Below are 24632 nucleotides of genomic sequence, written 5' to 3'. Positions count from 1 at the left end.
GGGAACACTCAAACTGATTTATAACAGCCTTCTGCTCAGGCCTGTCACCTCTCCAATCAAACAGCATGGGTTTGGTATCAACCAAAGCTGAAGCTGAAGTATTGTCAAATTTTACATCTGTTCCATTTCCTTTGTTTTAAACTGTAAAATAAAGTAAGAAAACTCTCAAAAGTAAGAAATGCCTCAAAAGGGAACAAGGCAGGGTTGCACATCATTACCATACTCTCAGACGGGGCAACTTAAGGCAGCTTCTTCCCCACTGGGGAGCCTTTACCACTGTGTTTTGCTGCCATTAAGAAACCTTACTGAGAAAAGTCACTTAACCCATTTCAATGTTAATTATCAGATTTCACCAGCTTAAAGAGTTTAAACATACCATTCTGCTCTCCAGCAACAGAATCTTTTCTGGAAGGATGTCAGCAAAGACAGTAGGAAAAAAAAAAACCCACAATAAGCAACACAAGTCAATCTTTATTGAAAACTGAAGTATTAATACATAACAATTCTTGTTACAATAAACGTGCTTTTAAGAATTTAAATCTGAGCTCATCTACTCATTGAATTGCATAAAAAATAAAAAAAGTATGAATTTTCACAATTGAACTGGCTCAGAATGGAATCTCCACTCTTTGTGTTGATGCAATAGTTCAATGCAGGAGTGAGTGATGCCTTAAAACTTATTCTGGAAGACAACATTGACCTAAACTTAAAAAAAAAGTACCAATACAACTGTTCCTAAGACAGTTTTAAAAAAAGTCATAAAAAGGAAACCTGTGTCTATTTCATAACAAACATGGAGAACTATTACTGGGGCCTCTTGTACTTCCATTGCATGCACTCACTTTTTTAAATCTTGGACAGGAGGGCAGCCAATAATAGCATTACAATTAAAAAAAACCCACTAACAAATCCCTTCTACTTAAAACAAATCTGTACAGCAGCCAGCTAAAAAAGCTTTCCCAGTTTGCCTGCTAAGTGCCCAAAAGTCACAACCAGTTTAGAAGTCATGTTCACTTTCTTGATGTTTAAACTTCAGAGCCCATAAATTTTACAAATCACAAATGGACCCTTACTACGCATGAAATTCAGATGTTTCAGTGTTATATGCAACCCACACAAGAAAAGGTTTCCTTGTCCCCAGATAAGCACTGTTCCTTTTCCCTCTCTTCAGTCTACAAACCAGCCCTTATTCCCCCTCAGCACCCCTGACCAGAGGTGCACAGCCTGCCGAGGCCTCGCTCCTTCGGAGGAGAGCTCAGAACCAACTCGGCTCTTGGCGAGCCCTGATGCACAAACTGCCCTTCCCTGCTGCAGGAGCTCCTGCTAAGCAGCACTGCACCTCCTCACGTCTGAGGGCTCTGCACGACCCTTCGAGCTGACACGATACAGGATTAGAAAGCTGACACTCAGTAATGAGAACAATGTGAATGAGCTGAACTCGCCGCGTCTGTTCCAGCGCTCACAACCGCCGGGACAGGGCTGGGGCTCCCGCCTGACACCTGCTGGAGAGGCCGGGGCTGACTGGGCCTGTTTGCCATGAACACGGCACAGCCCGGGCACCACGGGCCAGGCACAGCCCACAGCCCGGGCACCACGGGCCAGGCACAGCCCACAGCCCGGGCACCACGGGCCCGGCACAGCCCCCGCGTCCGTCCTCTCCCTCCAGCTCCAGCTGAAGCATCACTATCGCTCACGATCCTACGATGGAAGGTTTCACACGCACGGTAGTTACTACTCCTGGGATGAGTTTAAGCCTACTTAGGTGGTGGTATTGGATTGCTGTGCTCACCTATTCAAGCAAAAGCCAAATGAACAAGTGTGTAATACTGTGCTGAAGCACTGGGGAGTGATTCCAAGACAATCCTGACCATCTCTTGCCTTACTACCCAAGGAGCAGTGAAGCCAGAACGCTCCCTGGAGAGCAGTCAATGCTGAGTACCCTGGTATACAGCTCTGCACCATCAGCTATTTTCTGACAACACTAAGACACGGTGGTACTGACAGGTGGTGGTTTGGTTCTGGTTTTTGTTTTTTTTTTTTTTTTCAGTGGATGAAGCAATACGAGGAAGAACTTCAACTAAAATAAAGGACTTTTTTTGTCTACCACTGCATCTAAGCCTTTAACTTGCATAGTACACTCAAAAAGAAGCTTTCTTGAACAGCATTCCTGCATGTCTCCTAGAAACTTCAAACAGGAGATGGTTACAACAAGCATAAGCAACATCTAATAGTAGGTTCTCTCTTTTCCTTCCTAGTGTTTAGTTAACCACCATGCCACTGACTAGGGCTACATGTTTTTGGTGCCAATTATTAGCCACTTTTATTTTGCTGCTGCTACATTTAAAAGACATTTTCATCAGCTGTTACTGACATAGGGAATACCTCAGTTTTTTAAAAATACTTTATCTGAACTCGACACTTGAAATTTGAATTTTAACCAAAAAAAAAGAAAAATCTTTCTTGGACTTCTCTTTGTTATTGCTGCAAGTTATTTTCAGTTCCAGGTTTATAGTAGTACTTTTTTTTTAATCATATAAAGCTGCCATAAAAGTTTTTTTGTGTGTTTTTTTTTTGGTTTTTTTTTTTTTTTTTTAAAGAGAAGCTTGATCTGAAATGTCTCTACTGCACTAGCTCTTTTCACTTGCTGAGGAGCTCTTGTGCAAACACATACTGCGTATTCATTTATAAAGGAATTCTAAATAGGGAATGTTATATAAAAAGCAGGAGAGAATGTTTCGTAAGACCCTCACTGTGTAAACGCCTATTTAATGATGTACAGTTTCCCCTGCTGCAGTTTTATATCCATGCTTTCTACTATTTGCAACAAAATACCATTAAGATAGTTATATATACACATATTCCCCCGTCCCCCTGCACTGTGCTTTTGGTTACTTTTCATAACAACTCCTGGAGACACGCTCCAGCCTCCCAGCAGATCAGAATCGCTCAGAACTGGAAGGTGTAGTACCTTTGGAAAAGGTACAGTTTCTCCCTCCTGGATGAATCCCATAATGCAACTTAGAAAAAAAAGTGCTCAAGTAAGTGAGACTGCCTAAATGTTATGGAATACTATATGGAGACCAATTCCAAGATGACATTTAGGAATCTGAAGTTAGAGCAAATATACAGGAAGTTATATTCATTTCTCAACTATTTCTCTATTGCAGCATTCATGGAAGTTCTCTCCTATGATTTTCAAAGCTTCAGTTTATGGTGATGAGACGGGAGACAGCAAAGCTTTCAGCTTGGCCTTCCCAGCTCCTCCCCAACACAGCCCTGCTCCAGACCTCAGCTCCTGGTTAAAACCACGCTCAGGACAGGTGCCTTGTGTTAATGCTCATTGTGCTCTGCCACACCTCACTAATCAAAGTTGCACACTACTACATAAATGGAATTGTTAAACAGACTTGAACAAAGCACTACAGATTCAACTAAGTTTGTCTTGGGTAACTTTCTGCTCCATATAGAAAACATATGGAAATCCCTAAGCTGCAGTAAGTGCTCACGAATAAGGTTTAAAGTACTTATTCTAACAACATAGTTATGTTCAAGGCATTAGAAATAAGGGGGCCATCCACTGACAGTGATTCATGCAAAATAAACCTAAACTTTATTAAAAAAAAAAAGGGGGGGTACAAAATACAGAGAGTGCTTACTGTAAAAAATAAAGTTACTGAAGGCTCTAACCACCAATGGGGTATGAAGGTACACAAGCCTCCCACCAGGGCAGAGTACTGGGATGGCAGCATTAAATCAGCACTGATGCTGCCCCGAAGCAGCTGCCAAATCTGTACAGGAGCAGAACACCCCAAAACAAAGCGTAACTAGATACACAACTTCAAAAAATTTAATTCTGAATGGAAGTTTACCTAAGGGAACAATACAGCCTGATATACCTCGGTGTAAATGCTTAAAAGGGAACAACATTTTATAACCATTTACTGCATAATTTATTGCAGGCAGAATGTATCAAAAAAAGAAGAAAAAAAAGAAAATTACATCTTTCTGGAATTGTAAGTCAAGCAGGTTTAAGAAAAACCTCGATTTTAATGTGCAATATTCAAATTTAAAAATTTAAAATCTCTCCCATAACGATTTTGGTATACAAATGGGTTCCAAGGCTAGCCCTTTATGCCCACAGCATTTGCTTTGAGGTACTTTAAAAATTGAAGTTGCAAGAAAGAATATCACAAATGACTCACTGCAATGAAATGCTAATCTGCAGTTCAGTCTTATTTTACGTGCTTCCAAGTGCAATTTAGGAAGTAAAAAAAAAATACTAAGAAAACACGTAAAAATGCTGTAACCAACATGTGGCTCCTATTTCAACTACAAATACTTTCAGAAAAAAAAAAAAAAACTGCTTTTTGAAACCTCTGGCAGCCCTACTACAGAGTATCCATAGTCCATACTGCAAGTAGCTAATAAGGAAATTGCGTTAAAATGATTTGTTCCCCTTTAACATACTCATCAGGCACACAAGCTTTCCTCAGAGTAACATGCAGCTGAACTCTGTTTGCTGCAGAAAGCCCTCGCACTTCTTAAGTTTCCAGAAAGCAAGCTGGATCAGCTGCACATACATTTTCAACTGACTACAACATTCTTTAGGAAAAACAGCACGGATTTCCTCAACTGAGAACTAAAAGAAAGTGTTTTCTATCAATCTGTGTGGCAGTCTCACTTTGACACATCTTGCATCGTATGAAAGATAGTACTGGATAGAAATCTCCCCAGGACATGCAATTCTTTATGCAGGTGATATCACCTCCTACTATTCCTAAGAGCCAGTTTTGCCTCAAGGAAGTTTGCCTTATTTACTGGCACACACAGCATTACCTCTGTCATTTCATTCTGATCCTAAGAACATCTGTATAACACTGAACTCATATCACGAAAATGAAAAGGTATGAAGTAAACTAATTGTGTGCGGGATTTCTACAGCTTGTCTGACTCATTTTCCAGTCACTCCAATTTAGTAGCTGAATTCGAAAAGAACACATCACTTAAATAAAAATATGCCCCTTTTAAACCGGCAACTCCATCAACCTGAAAAAGGCTGAAGCACTTATCTAATGTATGTTATGGTATTCCAGAAAGAAACTCACTGTCATGATTCTACCTTTTCAGACCCCGCATACATTACAACAGTGCATTAGTGATACAAGTTGTAAAATACTTTTCGGTTCCTTTGGATTTGCATATGATGGTTTTTGCATCAGTCACTGCAGGTAGATTGAGCAAGCTTTGTTTTTGTGTTTTAACATGCATTCAACTAGATATGGATCAGAATAAATTTATACTCCCTTTTTATCGTTATAATTAGCTAAAAAATTGCAAGACAGTCCACAAAACAGGATTTGCTTTAAGACTAACTGCTGGAGTTCCAAGATGTAAGATATGCAGCACTGGAAAATCTTCAGTGATCAGGAATTAGTAGTGTTTAGCCAAGTGTTGAAAGCATTCAGAAGGAAAGTCCTGGTTGGAGGCATGAGGGCTTCAGCACCAACTTTTAAACCTCAATTTCTTGATTGCATATCTCCCATCTTCAAACCTACATTAAGAGGGGGAAAAGAGTGGGAAATACTCTCAATTAGGTGAAATACTCTTTGAGTGTGGCAGAACATTCTAACATTGCATGCACCACACTGATACACACACCCCCCAAATGTTAAGTGCTACATAATGTTACCCCGGCACTTATCCTGTCAACTGACATGGAGAGGCTTCTGCGTTAGAACTGACTACAGGGTTTTCTTTTGGCATGTCCATTCCAGCTTCCTGTCCACTGACTTTTGTTTGGAGTAGAAGATGCAATATTAAAAAGGTGTTTTGTGCTAAATTTCATTACCATCAGTCATGAGTTTACTCCCAGCAAACTCTCACTTTTTACGCTCAGGTAATACAACGTCCTTGGCTGAAATACTCTGTGAAACATTTCAGATGTGCAGACTTCCATGCAGCATCACAGCAAAATGAGAAATGGCTGCTGCATTTCTAACTCAAAGGGAATAGTCACCTGTCATCACAGAACTCTGTATTTCTAACTGCTGAAATAGAAATCCAGAGTAAGTTAAAACAAAGTTAACTTTTGTCATAAACTAAATGGACTAAAAGTGAAAATTTCAAGTTCAGTTGGTCTGGCAAGTCATTAATTCAAATGAAGCTCCTTTGAACTTATGCTAAAAATAACCAAACAAACCAGAAAGAGAAATATGTATCACAAAAACATTAGGCTTTGTGTCATTTTGACACTGATTACACCCCCAAAGTCCATCCCACTTTATAGCAGATTTCAAAATTAAACTCCTTTTCTTGAAATCCATTATCTAAATTTTGGTTCACACTAAACCCACTTTTTCCACGCTGACTGCAAGAAGTATGCACTGATACTTACCTGAAACAGAATGAATATATGAAATTATCTCAAGGTTGTTTATTTGTTTCAGCAGCTTGTGAGAAAGATTCACCCTCAGAGCAAGGCAAAACACTTGCCTTGCCTACATATTTAGCCAATCAAAAATAAGACTTCAAAGTCACACACATTGTTTCATTCAGGAATCACAAGTACTGCTGAATTCAACAATTACCAATGATTCCAAAACACTGAATACATTTAATTCCAGATTTATTTTAAGAAGGCAAACTTGAGACTCATTCTTTCATATTCAACAAACAAGAACCACGAAAATGATTCATGATTTGTGAAGAAACAGACCACTGAAAAAGCCCATTAGTACAAAGTACAGAAGGACAAAGTACAAAGCTGCACTTTGCAAGGAACAGCTAGTAAATAAACAGTAATTTTTGTGTATTCCTAGTCAATTAGGACACTGTAAAAGCATCCCAGACTGCTTTGCTTACCTTCTGGAGACTCTCCCCCAAAGAACCTGCAATGCTGTCATTGGTAAGAAAGATTAAGTGGTTTCAATGTAAATCAGTAACTTACACTGACTGCCAGGATGATCACCACTGCGGGGGCACATAACTATAGGTTGGTGTTCCTGGAGCCCGATACGTGGGCATAGTAACTGGATGAGGGGCTACTGGAGTTGGGGAATGAGTTGTCAACAAAGTACCTAGAATGAAGAGAACAGTTTTCAGTAACCACAAATTCTAGTTGAGAGAAAAAAAAAAAAAAGAAAAAAACTCAAACAAAAAGGGAAGGAGAGAAAAAAAAGATTTAATTTTAAAAACAATTACAGCTTGCTCATCTTTAAAATTACCTCATTTTGCACTCCAACCCCAATCTTCCTTCAAACCTTTATGCAAGGGGGTCATTTTAGCCCCATGGATGTTTAATCCAGTGCAACACAGATACCCATTACTCAAAACAGCTCTAGCAAAAACCCTGCAACGTAAGTATTATTCACTGCAAGACTCTCCCACAGCAGCCTTTAGATGCCGTAAGAATATCTGATGGCAGAGACAACTTGACTGAAAAACCAGAATAAATTAGTTCTTGTTTGCATTACAGGTTTTTACAGATTAAGAGGCTTCAGAAACAAGCAGCCTAAGAGAGCAGGGTCAACAGACTTACTCTACAGCACTTTGCAGAACCATTAACAAACACCTGGGACCAGCTTGCCCACAAACAAAACTTTAATGTTAGCTCAGTTTGTGATACCTAACTCCTCTATTTTTGAGGTTTCTCAAATTAAATTACAGATTTGACACAATAAAAACCAGAATCTTGAAATAAACTCATGGCTCTTGTTTTTTGGATTACTAAATTGAGCATCCTTTGAGTGAATGTGGAGGTTTCTTCGTGAGTTAACCACCTACTGAGTAACAAAGCGTGACACCTCCTCAGTAAACACTCACAGATGAGACTGGATTACTGGTGAAACAACATTTTCTCCAAACACTACCACCAACAGACTGTGCCAATAGGAAGTAGACATCCTTAACCATTGCCCATGACACAGAGGACCAGCAGGTAGTGCAAACACATGAAGTGTTGTACCTGAACAGACAAGGAAGGTCTGTGACTCTACATTTTCCTCAGCCTTAAGAGGCTGCTGCTTTCAACTGGCAGTGAGATATGCACTGGGAGAGGAAGTCAGACTCTTAACACTGGTAAGATGAGAAGCAAAGGATGCAAGAGTAAGTGAAATTCCATACAGATATGAAGAAAAACTACCACCCCATAACACTGACATCTGAAAAGAGGATGCAATACCTCCATCCTTGGAGGTGATCAAAGCATCACTGAACTAGCTGGACTGGCTCTGAAGACACACTGAGTTACACAGTTTCAGGACTGTGCCAAGTACACCTGTGGCATCACGTCTGTGTAACGCAGCCGTGTTGCACCTCCAACTGAAAGCAGAGCCCCACCAAGAACCAAGGAGGGTGGCGAGTGCACAAACCTGCTGACATTGCCATAGTCGTCCCAGCCACCATGCCCATGGTCACCCCGTTCCCTCGGGGGGGGGGGATCGGAGCAGGATACATGGTTGCTGGCATTCCATTGGGCTGCACGACTGTGGTGTGGTGAATTACGTGGGGTGGTGCTGCATATAAAGGCTGTGTGTAGTAAGTGCCTTGCTGTTGGAGAAAAAACAGTACACATTAAGTAATTACAGTGTATCTGTTGGGGAAGATAAGTGGTATCTTCTTTCATGAAAGTATCATAAAATAAAAGTATTAGTCTAAAGATGCAATGCATTTACAGAGCAGAAGCCAAAACATTCTTTTTAACTATTTCAACTGTGTTTCACTTGCAAAATTTTTAACATTTTATCCATTTTTAAGGCGTTTAGGGTAACATTCAAGATAGGGACCTTTGTAGAACTCCGATGCTGACTGTACTTTCCACAGTAAGGAGTGATTTGTCATTCATTCTCTTCATTTTGTCTCCTTTCATATATTAATCCATGACAGAACTTTTCTCAATCTTTCACAACTTTTTATTCAGCTGCTCTTAGTTAAAGAACCAAAGATTTTTGACAAATCCAAATACACTAGGCAGACTGGATAAAACTTGTTACGTGGTTATGAATTCCCTTTAACCACTGCTCACATGCCAGGCAGGTTTCCACCATGCAAAGAGGGCCAACTTTCCCCCAAAGTATCATGTTTACTGAAGTGTCTTAATCCTATCTTTTCTTATAGCTTTCAACAGCTTGCTTAGCATGAGACTTGGTAACTCCCTGAATTACCACAGAACTTGTTAAAAAAAATTAATGTAACTTTATGACAATTTTTGATGAAATGAAATCAGGATACTGGTAGTTATAACATCCAGTACACATTTTGAAAACTACTTAATCTAGTGTCTCTTCAAGGACAGGCCACATTATCAGTAAGTGTAAGAGAGAATATAAAACTGCACGCACACTCTGTAAATCACTGTTAAGAATTCTTACTGCCGGCAGCTGAAGATTCTCTCCATGCACAAAGAAATGAATGTGATGAAAGGTTACAAGTTCACACAGGTATTACAGGGAACACAAAGCACCACCCAAAGTGACATTTTTTTGGATCTGCCTGTGTACCTGTGCATATGGATTCTGCTGTGGGTAGGCACTTCTGACTGGGTACACAGCAGTCTGGTAGGGATTCGGTGACGAGGAATACGGTGGCACTGCTCCACTGGTGGGTGAACAGGAGACTTTGTACGGGGTACCTGGTGTATAACCTGAAACAAAGGCAAATCTGCATCAAAACCATGGCAAACACGGGGCAGTGCATGGCTTCCTGAAGTTAGGGCAACAATTCTTTTATTTCCCAATTTCTTTTATTTCATGTGAGGACTCAGTAAGCTGGTCTCAATATGCAAGTTTAATCATTCACCTAATACTGGTAACAGTAACTGGAAATAGCCTTTGACTGTGTCAACTAAGCATGAAAAGTTAACTGTATATTTGCACGACTTACTTTTCAAATCTATGACTAGAGGGCAAAAAGTGATTTTGGTAGTAACGTTATTAAATATTTGGATTGGGCACATTAGGCAGCATCCTTACACAGGAGGACTTGGCACATATTAGTATCACTCAACTCTCAACACTTCCCAAATCGTCCTGGCAAAACACAGTAACACTTGACTAACCTGCAGTCACCTTCTGTAGGAGATGATACAGCATAAGAACAGGAATGTCGAAAGCCCGAATCATCCAAAGAGCTCAAGATGGATTGTCAGAGAACAGAGACACACAATCTGCAACCTCTATTTCCCCCTACATTTGTTTGTATTTGTTTTCTGGCATTTTCTGAACTGGCTAAAATAAATACAAAAGGCCATACTAGTCTGGGCTATTGTGAAAAGATCTTGGGTCTCATGCAGAGCCACCACACCAGAAAACACAACATCCACAGGCACTACTCCCACTGAGTTGGAACTGTACAAACTACTACCAAGGATGAACAGACACTCGGTAATTATAGAAAAAAAAGAGACTATTGGAGTAGAGATTAGGTTGACTTGAAAAACTGTCTAGAATGTGCTGACTTCAACACAGAGAACAGATCTGAAGTCATACAGCAGAGAGAATGCTGGCATTTGTGCTGTCAAAAATCCGTCTGTGCAGACAGCACGATGACAGATGACCTCCATTCTTTTTGCAGAAGTCTGAGTTTCTTTGCAATTTCATTCCACCCTTCAAACTCAAAGCTGTTTAGCTAATAAAGAAATAGCTTTACTTCTTTAATAGAACTTATCACCTTTAAAGAAAGCTACACCACAGCACTCTCTCTGTTGTTTTTAGAGATCTTAAGTATTTCACAAATAGCACATGCTGAGGAAGTAACTTCCATTAGTATGGGGAACTATTTGTGGTGGAAACCACAGCTACAAAATGCTGAACATGAAGCATCATTACTGAACTACAACTATGTCCTCAGTGAAGCCCACTCTCATTCTAAAAACCCACAGGCAATTTCTTTTTCATTCTTGCAAGGTGGTAATTCTGCACAAGAGGTATTTATTTTTTCTCTCTTATATGGGGCAAAGACCTTAACATGATTATTCAAAACTACAGTCATTTAAGACAGTTACCTGTAAAAAAGTCCCTTTCCTGTACAGCAGTGGCACATTCAAATACTGCTGCATAATATGATTTACAAAAGCTTTGATTCTACAAACAAGCAGTTACATCAGAAAGGTTAAAAAAGGCATTAAAAAAATCCCAGCTGTTAGGACAAAGTACTTCAAGTTACCTTCCTGAATTAAAGGGTCTGTAGATTTTGAACTTTAGTTCACAGCTGAAAGAGTAGCCAAAAATTAAAGCTATTCTTAGTTCTGAAATAAAAGCTTATTTTCCATTCAACAGCAATAAAGACTCTAATAGTACCAGTTTTTTTAAAAATTAAGGACATTCAAAGATGGTATCCAACTTCTATACATCTTAGAACTTTTTCACTTTTGTGTGAAAAAGCAGTATTTTCTGACTTGGAATATATCTCATGCTATATAGCAAAGATTAATCAGTGCAAACTAATATTACAGCATGATTAAGTCTAACATTGAAGTCAAAAATCTGTCCCAGAAACCATAAATTTCTATTACAACATAACTAACAGAGAGCTAAAAAACAATCAATTGGGGAAAAACATTAGTCTCATGATTTGGTAAATTCATTCCATGCAGCTTATGTTCATCTTCCTGTGGCAGGATTTGCAAACTGCAACATGCATTAAGTGTGGAAGCACCTTTCAGTTATCTGATCCTGGGATCAAACCCCACAGCTACTCCTCAGCACAGCTGCAGGGTACATGCAGTGGAGCACAGAAGGCAGACACATCACTAAGGTTACTCTAACTGTGCCACTGAATAGCCTGTTTGCAATAGTAAAAGCCCACAGAGGGCTCTGGTGCCCAAGCCAAGAGTTAGACCCTGATGGGAACTGCTCTCCTTGAACATCACTCTCAGAAGAGCTCTGAAGCAGTCCAGTGCAAATGCACCCCCAGATATGACACTTGCACAGTGGCCACACTTACCCAAGGGACAGATCTTTAAATTTTTTTTAATTACTAGAACACTGATCCATTTCCTTACCATAAATTCAAAACCAAAGACAAGACAAAGGAGTGAGTCTGCACTCACTGTGCCAAACTGAACAGTGACACAGGTTGTACTAACGGGAATACTGCACAGTTCCAAGGAAAGCTACACACTTTTAACAGGTTCTGCAGGCAAACATTTCATAAGATCTACTCTGTCTTGTCTCAGTAATTGCTGCCACACCCTCAAGAGTCTCCTGGTAGTTAATGAAATGCACCCGTTACAAACACTGAACTTCAATACCAAGCAGACTTCCACAACACGAGCTCCCCGATTTCCAGCAGTATACCTTCCTATCCCCAAGGGCACTCAGGGACAAATCTGGTTATGTGCCATGTATAGCTGGAAAACTGGCATAATACATGGAAGTGAAAGAGTTCCTGAGGATGGCCTAGATTTACATTAACAAAGCAATGTAAGGAATTCCTTCACGTACAAAATAAGCACAGGGGGAACGCTGTTGTATCAGATCCACGCTCCTGGTTTACGTGGAAATGAAATGCTGCCCTTACTGTTTTGTTTCATGGATTGGCACATCCAAATCATGTTCTATTAGTGAAAGCAGGACTACACAAAAATAACTTTGGAGTGCTTTGTTTCCTGTGTCTGTTCTTCTATCTCCCTTTCCCTAGGCCTCTCACCTCTCACCCTTCTCTTAACCAACACACATGCAGGTGCAGTTACCTAAAGCCTCTCCTGTGTCCACTGTGGACAAAACACTTTTACCCAGCAACCAGGCTTTCCAGACCATCAGTTTGTGCAAGACAATTTTAAGGGCAGAAAGACACCAGCATGCTGAACTTGGAAAGATATGATTTAAGAAAAGGATGAAAAAGAGTAATTTTGAGGACAACAAACAGAAGAAAAAACAAGAATCTGGAAATGACCAGTAAGATGCAAAACAAGCAGAATCACGAAGGAAGCAGTGAAGGGAAATGCAATGTAAGCCTCAAGCATCATCCTGAAATACAGAAACAACAGCTAAAACTTCAGCTGTTCTCTTCTCAGAAGGTGCAAGCACTATGACTTAAGATAAGATTCTGTTAATTTTAATTTATCAGATGAGGCCTTATGAGTCATATTCAAACGTAAACTTATCCCACAGTACAAGTGTTACTGTGAGCCCCTGCAGCTTTTCCTCATTCTTTCAACAACTTTCAAACATACCTACCACACATACCTGTTTGGAAGGTAGGATTTGCTCCAGGATACATGTTAGGGGAATAGGCAGGAGCAGCTGCTGCATAGCCCATTGGGAAGCCAGCTGGAAGAAAGTATAAGTCAAAGTTACTTTCTTGACTGACTGCACAGTCTACCCAGATTTTAACTGAGGTAAGCAAACAGCCAGCCTTCAATCCCACCTCCTCAACTAAAACACTGGGCTCCCCTTCTCTCAGGCCACCTGAAAGTGCATGCCAGGTGAGAACAGAACTTGTGACACCTCAGCTTTCTGCCTTATATCCCTGTTTCAGTAAATCTCTGTTGGCCAAGGAGCTCCTAAGTTAGCTGGAAAACAACGTTTTGTGTGATTATCCTACATTCCTTCCCCCCCAGCATGAGTTTTAAGATTTGATGTACATACAGCATTCATCTGAAGGGACTTTTTCACAGAAATAAATCCCTCCAAGTCAGAGTGACTGTGACTCGCCAGACCAGTGATATCTCAAGGAGAAAGTACAAAGCAGCAGTAGTCCAAACTGCTCGTTAAATTTGACAGGGATTTGTTATTACACTTGGTATCTAACAAGCTCCCCTATTTCAGACACACCCTGACAGTTACCAGTACAGAGAGACTCACAGAGGCACTGGCAAAATGAGAGTTAAGCACTTCTACACCAGAGTAAAACGACCAGGGCTGAACTAACGTGACAGACTGGCCTCCAACACAAGGCAAAGAACAGCACTAGCAAAAGCCAGTTACTTGAAAGATATGAAACTTGCTTAGATTTAGTAAGTGAAATTTCTGAATTAATCATAGCTATTAATTTTTCCATGAACTTATTTACATATTCCAAACTGTATAAAACCGAGTAATGACTGTATTTAGAAAGATGGAGTTACTACCATATTCTGTTATTAAAGTAAAAAGATTTCAACTTCTCCAGATAAAAGGCAATTACCATTTGCATCTCCACTGTTAGACTTAAAGCTGCTAGTTTTAAACCACTATTTCAATTTTAAGGGCTTCTATTTCATTATAAATCCCAGAGTCCTCAGCAATTACTCTCAACAATAAGAATTCCTCAGCTCAGGACTATATATGCTAACCTAGTTTTGTAAACACTCTGTAAACATATCAAGTGGCATACACTTGGCACTGCTATTGGGTGGTCAGCATGGATAAGACTAAGAAAAGCATTAGGCTTAAAAATCAAAGTTAAAAATAACATATCCAAGTAGTAACAACAACTTTTCAGAGTGTAAATAGCTCTTCAGTTTTCAAACTCATGAGCTGCCGGTGAAAAGCTTTTGTACAGGTTTGCACCTTCAGGAGGACACTTCAGTCCTCCTTCCTGTCTTCACAGCTTCAGCTCCACAGTTGAGCCTCTGAGCTGCTCAGGAAACAGTCATTTGTGAAAAATGGAACTACAACAAGCACCAGCTTTAACTTCTACACAGAACTTCCATCTGCATGAGAACATTTGAATATTGATTTTTTTGCTGGTGGAAATCTATCCAACAACCTAAAATAGGTCTAGTATAATATAAACTGTTATTAAATATGCAACAGCTTTAGAAACACATTGCCTTTCAGTAATGCATTCCACCTACTGCTGTGTTCCTTACTTTCTATTACCATGCAATCCATGCAAATGCAATGATGCTGAGTGGAGAATCTGCAGCTTTTAAATCAGGAGGCAAAAAAGGGGGACTTACTCATGCAAGAGCTTTAAAAAAAACACCTAAAATGCAAGTCTACTTTTCCATTTAGAGAATGTGCTTTATGTTTATCCCAAAATCTTAAAAGCCTGAACCAGGCAGCTTAGTAAACTATTGGTGTAACAAATTATTGACTAAGCTGAATTTAAGGGTCACAGTTGTGTGAACTGATGAACTGACTCCTGCAAGGGAGAATTTTGAGTAACCAACTTGTAGCATGATATTAAAGGCACTTCTGTAACAATTCTACTTCAATTCCACATATATCAGTTATGCAAACTAACAAATATAAAGCAACAGTAGAATAAAAGATTAGAAGTGGTAATGTTGTTTAAACTGCTATTTATGAATCCTCAACAGTATATCTTCCAAAGTAAATTAAGGTGTGGTTTAGTTTAGTATAAACAAGAGCTTCAATGCAATGTATAAATGGTTATAAGTACAAATGAAACCCTGGTTAATATAAATCTGCATTTAGAAAATGAATAGAGCTAAAAATACAACTTCATATTTAAATAATTCATAATAATCTTTACCTAAAGCAAAAGAAAGTCCTGAAAAAGCAATCTATTATAAATATAGAAATAACTGTCGCATCAATTATATTAATTAGTAAACCTCTGCGGCTTGCCTTATTGTAAAATCACTGCAGCCCTTATAACTCAGTTACAGGGAGTAAAACCATCCTGCAGGACTTATGGTTACACAGCATCAGCTTTACAATTTATTACTGCACCACTCCAGTCACTCAACAGACTTAAAAACATTGCAACACACTTCGTGTTTTCCCCTTATAAACACTGTAGAAATCAAGAAATGTACACTAGTTTGAGGAATCTGAAAAGCAAAAAATAAAATTAAAATGTTTTTGAGACAGTCAGCAATAAGGAGAATTCATTTATGCACCAGTATTTAGAAGGAGGATCACAGAAAAGTAGAACAGGAAAATATGACCACTAGAGCATTACCTAAGCTGAAAAACAAATTTAAGAACAGTAAATACCAGTAGGAAAATATAGTACAGCTACTGAGAATATAAACAGTAACAGCAGAGAGTGATTTCTACCTCCCAACACAGACACCAAATAAATCACAAAAATCCTTTGCTGTAAAAGCTGGAAAAGTTTAACTTTTTACGGAATATAAAATGTGAGCTGAAAGACCCTCCGGCCTCTCCCAGAATGGAAATTCCCTGATCTCACAGATACCAGAAATAAAAAAAGACAGCATCAAGACATGCTGCTTGAAATGTCTCCCAGAGGCACACAGGCTTCTCTCTGGCCTTCCTGGAAAGCTCTGTCCAAATGTAATTTTGCCTCATCCAACTTTTAGACTATGGAGATATCAGAAATGAAACCTGCTTGCACACACATTAGGAGATGAGGGGAAAGAAACCCTGGTGAGAAACCTGAAGTCAATGAGAAACAGATAAAGCAAGAAATACATCTGTGTTACAAAACCATTTTTGGTCATTTTCTCGGTCCCATCCTTTATGCTATGCTTTGGACAGTCATAAAACACGAGCATGAACAAGAATTAGAGGATAGAAAGGTTAACAGTGCCTGTCAAGCAGCAGCAGAAATAGACTGACTCCTCTTCTTGCAGGGCGCAATTATTAGAGCTCCTAAAATAAGCTGCTTTGGAAGAGATACTGAAGTTAGAAATGTAACAGAAGAAATAACATCACTCTTTAAATGTCACTTTTTAAATTTAAAGACAACCCCACCCCAATTCCCAAACAGATTTGCATGAAGGCATTCTTTAATGACTATTTCTTCTTGAAAGCAAAGACCAGTAGAATTTGTTAGAAAACAGAGTTACTTACCTGGATAACCAATTCCTTTGGCATTTGCATAGGGAACCCCAGAAGATCCAGGGCTATACACAGGATTCATGATTTCAGTAACTGAAACAGGAAACAAAGAAAAAGAAAACCAGTATTTACTTAAGTATAGGGAAAACTTGAAATCTCAGCAAGTACTGTGGAACTAGAAATTAGGAAAGTGTAGTGGAAGAAAAAGTAACAGAGGAAAAAGCAGCAATTCCACTACTCATCAACACTAAAACCGTAGCCACATGCAGGAGAGAATCACTGCAGAAATAAAATTTCAAAGCATCCCAAGCCTCAATCAGCTAGAGAATGTCTCAGGAATGAAACATTCCCTGTTGTGGAGCACACTTTCAAAATATTTCCATCACCCCGAGTTCCCCCTGGTGCACAGATCCACAGCCCACTGCAGGGGTTCACTTGTGTTGGACATCTCCCCTCATTCCATCTCTAAGTCACTCTTCATCCATGTACCATCCATCAATCTTGGCCTCTTCCCCTTTTGTTTATGAAGCCTCTTGCCAAGGGAAGGAGACACTTATGGTCTATTCCTACTGGCATTTCAAGCCTGGGATTCCAGTCCTTTACCAGCACTAAATTATCAACCATCAACAGCCCAAGGAAGTGACAAAAGACCGTACATTTAGACAGCCAGCCCACATTTATTTATTTGTTTACTTGCTGCCAAGTTCTTCAGAGCCCATGAGAAGCTGGCAGTTGTGTCCAGTCCTTTCTGAATGATGCATTCATGCACCAAAACGGCACCTACAGCCAACATCACCCACAGGAACAAAACCAACCCCCCAGTTTTAAAAAGAACCTTGTACACAAACACCACAGAAAGTAAAATGGCATTGAAGATGCTTCTCAAGTGGCTCATACAGGACTACTGTTTGCAACTACTTTTCTGGTATTTTAGAAGAAAATCCATGTATTTAAACCTTAGTATCTCCAATCATCTGATTTTCTGTATATATTTAAAGATTAAGCACATCTCAAGGGAGGTTTAGGTTGGATAGTAGAAAAAGGTTCTTCCTCCAGAGGGTGGCTGGACACTGGAACAGGCTCCCCAGGGGAGTGCTCAAGGCACCAAGCCCGACAGCACCAAAGTTTGGACAATGCTCCCAGGCACAGGGGGAGACTCCTGGGGTTATCCTGCACAGGGCAGGAGCTGGACTTTGATGATCCTTGTGGGTCCCTTCCAACTCAGCATTTTCTGTGATTCTTCCTGCAAGCACCCAGTTTTCACTACAAACAGCCTCCAGCATCGAGACAGAAAGGCACCCTATGAAACCAAACGTTCTTATTAACTGTTAATAGCTGATACTTCAGTCACTTACTCTTCTACATCTCAAGCTGTCTTACTTAAACTGCATTAAACTGCTTAACACTCTGTTGGTTTAATAGAATTTTGTAAAAAAAAATTTAGGAAACAAGAAAGTCTAATTCCACATGTGTTACCCTAGTTACAGAACACGTTAAGGCAGGAATTCAAGTGGAATTTATCAATATAGCTGCACTGATAAACCTATGGTAAGTGACTCTATAAAGCATAAATAGTTTGCTTTTTAAAGAAATGCTAAAACCAGCCCTGTGCCAAGAGTTTCAGCAGCACCTAGTACACAACAGAGGAGCCATTTGTGCCAAATTAAGAAATCAAAGTAAGTGCTATCAGTAAGTTTATCATCAGGTTTCACAAAACACTCAAAGTCGATATAAGAGCATTACAAGATTTTATTAGTTTTTTGGATTTCCCCCCACTTTGCATTAATACTAACTTACACAGAATTGCCTTTTTCCCTCCAGATTCATACTTGATTACATATCAAGATAACAGAATCCACTAAGACTGAGTTAAAACCCAAACAACCTGGCATTTACATCGCTTAGTATGAATAAAGTTCCCCAGAGCAGCATGTTTCAATCACCTGACCCACATCAAAAATTTCCATTTGACACAAATCTCTTTGGAAATGTCCTACAGCAAACTATACTTCAAGTCTAAAGTGCCATTTCTCACTGAAGCCCCGTGGAGTTTTAGCAGCATTAACTCTGCTGTGCCATGATCAACAGGTGTATTTTGCTGGACAGCATTTTGTTGTAGCAAGGCTGCTCTGTCCTCCTATACTTTCTCCAGTGTACCCCCTCTCTAGAAAAAGGACTCTCATTTACTTGAGTCTTCTTCAGTCCACTTCAGTCTGTTCCCATTATTTCTCCCTGCATTTTCCTCTCATTTGATGATGTCACATTTTGTGTTTGAACCTAAAGGTTCAAGCTTCACTACGGTTTCAGCATTTCCCAGTTGTGGGGCAAAAGTCTTAATTAAGGAGGTGGATAAACCCTCCCACACAAATGAAACAGCCCTCTCCCACACTGCTGTATCCCCACAAATATGCTATTCCTCTTGTATTCTCTACAGGAATTAGGAGCAAAGAAGACCCTGTAACCCTCTCAAACCACCCTGAATGGCAATGAGAAGAAAAAGGACTGTCAGCTGGGAAGTCAGAAAGGGGCTTCTGTGAATATTTAGGTAAAATACATTAAAAAAACCCAACTATTACAAGTATTAGTAGTCAATGACTGCAGAAGAACACAAGGACATTCACTATGGGGGATGACTTAAAGAGAAGTCACACAAAGCTGAAGAGGTATAGAAAATGAATAGAAAAGGTAAGACAAGACTTGATCTCGAAGTACAGATTAAGAGAGAGGAATTCCATTTAAATAAGGGGAAAAAACCTATGGCACTTGCAGCCTCAAGCTGCCTCTTCTGGAAACAATGTCTGCTTCCACTTCAAATGTATCCACACTTCCAACCCCACATGTGTACAAACACACATTAATTCAACTTGGGTCGACAGACCTTTTGGAAAGGTATTTATTTTCACCCACTGCTGTCACCACTGACAGACAAGTCAGGAGCCACCAGCCTACACCAAGTGCTCACAGTCTTTGTAACTCAGACAAAACATCAGATCTTCCTCATCAAAACTAATTATTTTCGGGTCTTCTCTGAAGGACCCAACATGTGTAACTGTAATTATGCAGCATTACCCAGAGGTTGCAATCATCCCACTCTTACCGTAATTTCACTTGGAAGGGCATCTGTTAGATTGAAATGGGGAACCTCGCAGTCCACTTCCCTGGAACGCTCCAAGTCCACATCAAACACTTGGGAAACCGGTATAAAGCAAACCCAAAGAATCAGGCCTTTCAACTGCTTTGTTGGCAGTCCCTCCAAAGCATTCTCATGTTAATGGATATGCAAATAAGTGTCTACTGTGCATCATCTGTATATAAATTGCACAAAATAAACTGTGAACGAGTTACTCCCTCAGCTGAAATGAAGGCAATCACACTTATTAAAGACCATGCAAGGATGCTTGGGAAGTGCAAATGCTTCACCTTTCACTCCTGCCAAAGCCAGGCAATTAAACTCAGTTTTGATCAGGCCTGTTAAGTCTCATCTTGGTACAGATACCAGGACAATCATCCTCCTCTTAAATCCACGTTTTGGGAGGCTGAGCACAAAGGCCAACTGCTGCTAATGCTGAAGCTTTAGCACTCCCACTTGGATCTCTTCTGCACACAGCTTTTCCTGCTACATTTGGAACACACACATTTCTAGGAAATTCTGCTTTTAAAAACCGTGTCAGAGAGATTTGCATGCAAACCTCCACAGATCACTGCAAATCCTGCAGGACAAACTGCACGTTCCTGGGTAACAGATGTATTTTCTTACCACTGATTTTCAAAGTTGTGCAGAAACACAGAGAACAAGACTTACTGAATGTCGCTTGGTGCTCACTTTATGACAATTCCATCACAAAACTGGAGAAGAATCTCCAAGTACCTCGCCTAAAGCACACTACTGTGTCCATTAACGCTTTCCTTCTTGGAACTTAAGCAGACTCACACCAAATCATTGCAGTGCTTAACATCTATCCACCCTGGAACACTTTTAGAATGCCACTTGCTATGAAACTGTACTAACAGCCTAGTTTCCACTTACAAAGTTAATTACCATCTTAGTAACATTCTACCCATTTGACTTTCAGTCAAAGCTTAATAGAACTAAAATTTATAAGTGTCTGATAGTTTGTAATGTAAAAGAAGTAATTTCCACTGCTAAGTAGCAAAGAAAACAGTTCATGACACTTCAGCTCTTCAAATAACTGACAAAGATTAAAGTCTCAGTTACTTTCTGTTAAAACTTCAGCCACCAAAACAGGCTGTTTAATGCAAATCCGAGGCCAAATAACAGGCACTTCTGTCACAATTAGTTTAAAAAAGGGGGCTTGTATCAGGAGGCATGTAAGGCTTCCTAAAGACCAAGACAAGGCATCCCAGGCTGCACTGACACTTGCAGATAGCTGACTGTCTTCCATGCATCCAAGACCTCAAAAGAGGTCACTGAATTTTACCAGGAAGCAGGTAATCCCATGTTCAGTCCAGGGCACGGGTTCATGGCAGTCCATGGCTGCAGCCAGTTGGAATCAATGCCTACACAGAACTGCCATGCAGCCGGCAAGCAACCCCACCCCCTGTGCTGGGACCCCTCACTAAGCTGGTTGGCAGGAGTGTGGGATCTGTGGGAGTTTTTTTGGATACAGGATTGCTATGTCTGCCATCTACCAGCTTGAGAGAACCAAGACACATCACCAAATGTCCAAGACAGCACTGGCTCCAATGCAAGGAAGGGAGCAGGACTGGACAGTAACAGCACAGACTGAGGGTGCAGAACCACAGCCTGGAAAAGGACAATTCACAACTGCCCAAAGTTCACACATAAAGTAAAATACAGAGCTGCAAACATCATTCCCAGGCAAGTCTCACTCCCCTGCTCGAGTTACAAGATGTTACAAGAATAAGACAGCTGCAATCACCTTCTATGCTTTGTGTGCATGCCTTGTTTTTTCCAAGACTAAAAAGGAGCAATTTAGACTTTTCAATCCTGTCTAATGAACACAATTCTCATCTGTAAACCTGTCTTACCGGGGGTTTGTTATGGGCGGTTTTGTGTGTAAAGTACACACATATTAACACAACACTACCTGGACCCAATATTAGTAAGGACAGACACAACATGATTATATGTCAAAGACTCAACAGTTCCATATGTCATTCACAAAAAGAAAACATATACAAAAAATTTAATAGTAAGACCCTGCTTGTGATTGCTGCATTGCTCTACTCTTCAAAAAAACCCAGAACATTACCAAAACCTTTTTTTTTTTTTTTTTTTAAATCTTCTACCTACGGAAAACATTAAACAAAATGCTTTGCATTTCTCAAAGCCTACAACTTCTGTTGTTGCTATGGCACAAGGGATAGGAATTATCATCTCCAATCCTCCCATCTCCTGTAAAACTTTGAGTTCGTGGATATTCTCATCTCAAGTCCCCAAATCATCAACTCCTCATTGTAAGAACCTTAAAAGTCTACCTACTGCCAAATTTCCTTTTCAGTTTATTCCATATTCCTTTTTGAAATAACGTGAAACCGTCACAAGTTCACAACTAAGAGAGAACCTCTTAACTCCCCCTCCTTTTTAACCTTAAAGTTGAAGTGTGTAATTACCACCCCAAACAGACAGGCTGGAAAGTGTGTGTTGTACGAGCGTGGAGGTTTTATGACACTGACAATTACACATCTTACAGTAAAATCACACCAGAGCAGACAGAGAGTCTGGTCGCATTAGGTAACGCACACACCGCGATCAACATTTAAGAGCAAATGAAATCCAGCTCTTCTCCCGATCAGAGCTCTGTGCTCCCCTCACCAAACCAGCACTTTTACCTTCCTCAAAGCACCGATTTCACCATTCGCGCGGTGTTTACTTGGCTCCAAGCGATATGGAAAGGCACTGCAGGCCCGGTTTGTACCTCTTTCCGCTCTGGCTCACAGCTCTTTGCAGACACACAGGGACTGCACCCGAGCCGCTGCCCCGCTCAGGGGCACAGAGGTGTCGGGCAAGTCGCGCTCCCGGCCCCGCACACACCGACGGCATCGACCGCGAGCCCGGCCGGCGGTGCCCTCATGACGCCACCGCAATTCCACCGAGCTGCCGCCGGGCGCCGTGCGCTGACACCGATCACCGACCAGCGGCACCGCCGCGCTCCGGGCACCGCCGACCGCCGCGGGCCCTGCCCGGGGCCGCCTGGCACCTGTTACGGCCGGGCCGCGCCGCGGGGGCCCCGCCGGGCCGAGCGCTGCGGGACGGGCCTGCCGCCAGCGCTGGGCCGGGCTGAGGGAGCGGGGCCCGCCCGGATGGCTGAGGGGCGGCGGCCCCGGTGCCCCCGTTCCCGGCCCCGAGCGCCCCGCACCGCCCGCGGGCCGGGCCGGCTCCGCACTGCCTCCAGAGGCCCCGCTCCCGCACTCACCGCTCGCGGCCCCGGCCCCACTCCCGCACTCACCGCTCCCGGCCCCGGCCCCGCTCCCGCCCTGCCCGTTCCCTCCCCCGGCCCCGCTCACCGTGAGGGCTCCGGGCGGGCGGCGCGGCGGGCGCTGGCTGCGGCCGGGCGTGCGCGTGCGCGTGCGCGTGCCCGGGCGTGCGGTCGCGCGTGCGCAGGCGCGGCCGTGCGTGCGCGGTCCCGCGGGGACGGGAGGGGGCGGGGCCGCCCCGCACAAACTGCGTACCGGCCGCGTGACGTCACTTCCGCGCGCGGTCGGGCGCTCCGTCACATGCGCGTGAGTAGTCACGTGACCCGCGACCGCCGCCATGGCCCCGCCCCCTCGCCCTCACAGGACCGGCTTAGGTCTGGGTTAGGGGTTGGGTCCGGCTGAGAGGTTCGCCAGGGGCTGGGAGCTCTGCAGTTCCCACTCTGGATAAAACAAAATTGACACGGACAAGTAAATAAATAAGCGGAGTCCTGTTCCAGTGTCGCGGGGAGCTTGTTCCTTGTGATCGCTGGGGTTGTCCCGCCCGATATTCCATTAAACCGCTTGTGGGCACGACCCGCTGTCGCTTTTCTCCACACCGGTTTCAGGCACACACACGCGATCTAATGGCTTACGGTGCAGGAACTGGGACCCACTGACCCCATTCGGAAAGTTCCGTCCAGTTTTTACAGTATTTTTTAAAAAGAGAAATCTCACTGTTGTGAGATCCCTCCAGGTCCTATGGAAAACATGTTTGTTATAAAGTACTTTTTAACCCAGCTGGGAGGAAAAGGATGAATGGATTAAACAGCCCGCCAAGGGTGGCAGTAGCCGAGTAGGGCAGCTGGACAATAGTCCTGGGAATGTGGTAACAGCTCCTGAAAATGCTGCTCTTCCAATAGCTTGTGTTTGCCCAGAGCAAGCAAATCCATGAAACTTGTCTGGAAATTGGAACTGTACTGAACTTGGCAAAACTGTAACAGTTGATCACAGCGAGCAGAAACAGATAGGACTGTATGGGAGAGAGCTTTCTAACTGACTCTCCATCCCCAGCTGAGGGCTGCAAGCCAGCCTTAGACCCATCTGGCCCTTCAAGGTCTCCATTTGATCCTTAGACAAAACATTCAGACTTCCTATCTTAAGAGATCTGGAATTAACCTTTTCATAAAGCACTAATTGCTGAGGACAGGACAAGACAGGAATGTCTGAGAGGTGAATTTTCACAGAATCACAGAATATGCCGAGTTGGAAGGGATCCACAAGGATTATTGAGTCCAACTCCTGGCCCTGCACAGGACCACTCCCAAGAGTCACACCCTGTGCCTGAGAGCATTGTCCAAACAGTCCTTGAGCTCTGGCAGCCTTGGTGCTGTGCCCACTGCCCTGGGGAGCCTGTTCAGTGCCCAGCCACTCTCTGGGGGAAAAAATTCTCCCTGATAGCCAACCTAAACCTCGCCCAATAATTTTTTTTTGCCCAGAAAATTAATATTTCTGGTCCTTAAAAAGGAATGCATGAAACTGCACACACCTGTGGTAAAA

At 41.9% G+C, this 24632-nt stretch overlaps 1 protein-coding gene across 2 annotated transcripts; it reads right to left on the bottom strand.

Moving 5' to 3' along the window:
- Positions 1–451: 451 nt before the first annotated feature.
- Positions 452–23304, bottom strand: FAM168B (family with sequence similarity 168 member B). Of its 2 annotated transcripts, none has more exons than XM_064666945.1 (7): positions 23187–23304; positions 16710–16790; positions 13185–13268; positions 9498–9640; positions 8370–8547; positions 6947–7076; positions 452–5551 (listed from the first exon to the last, which is right to left on the bottom strand). In XM_064666945.1, exons 2-6 carry the CDS (start codon positions 16777–16779, stop codon positions 6964–6966), a joined length of 588 nt encoding a protein of 195 aa, XP_064523015.1. In that variant the 5' UTR covers positions 16780–16790; positions 23187–23304; the 3' UTR covers positions 452–5551; positions 6947–6963. The 2 variants fall into 2 exon arrangements, with proteins under 2 accessions (XP_064523015.1, XP_064523016.1); XM_064666946.1 differs by lacking the exon at positions 23187–23304 and adding an exon at positions 22512–22654.
- Positions 23305–24632: the final 1328 nt, after the last annotated feature.

The sequence above is a fragment of the Pseudopipra pipra genome, chromosome 10 (assembly GCF_036250125.1).
Source record: "Pseudopipra pipra isolate bDixPip1 chromosome 10, bDixPip1.hap1, whole genome shotgun sequence".
NCBI classification, from domain to species: domain Eukaryota; kingdom Metazoa; phylum Chordata; class Aves; order Passeriformes; family Pipridae; genus Pseudopipra; species Pseudopipra pipra.
Note: the sequence above shows the minus strand (reverse complement) of the source record. Positions and strands in the feature narration are given on the sequence as shown.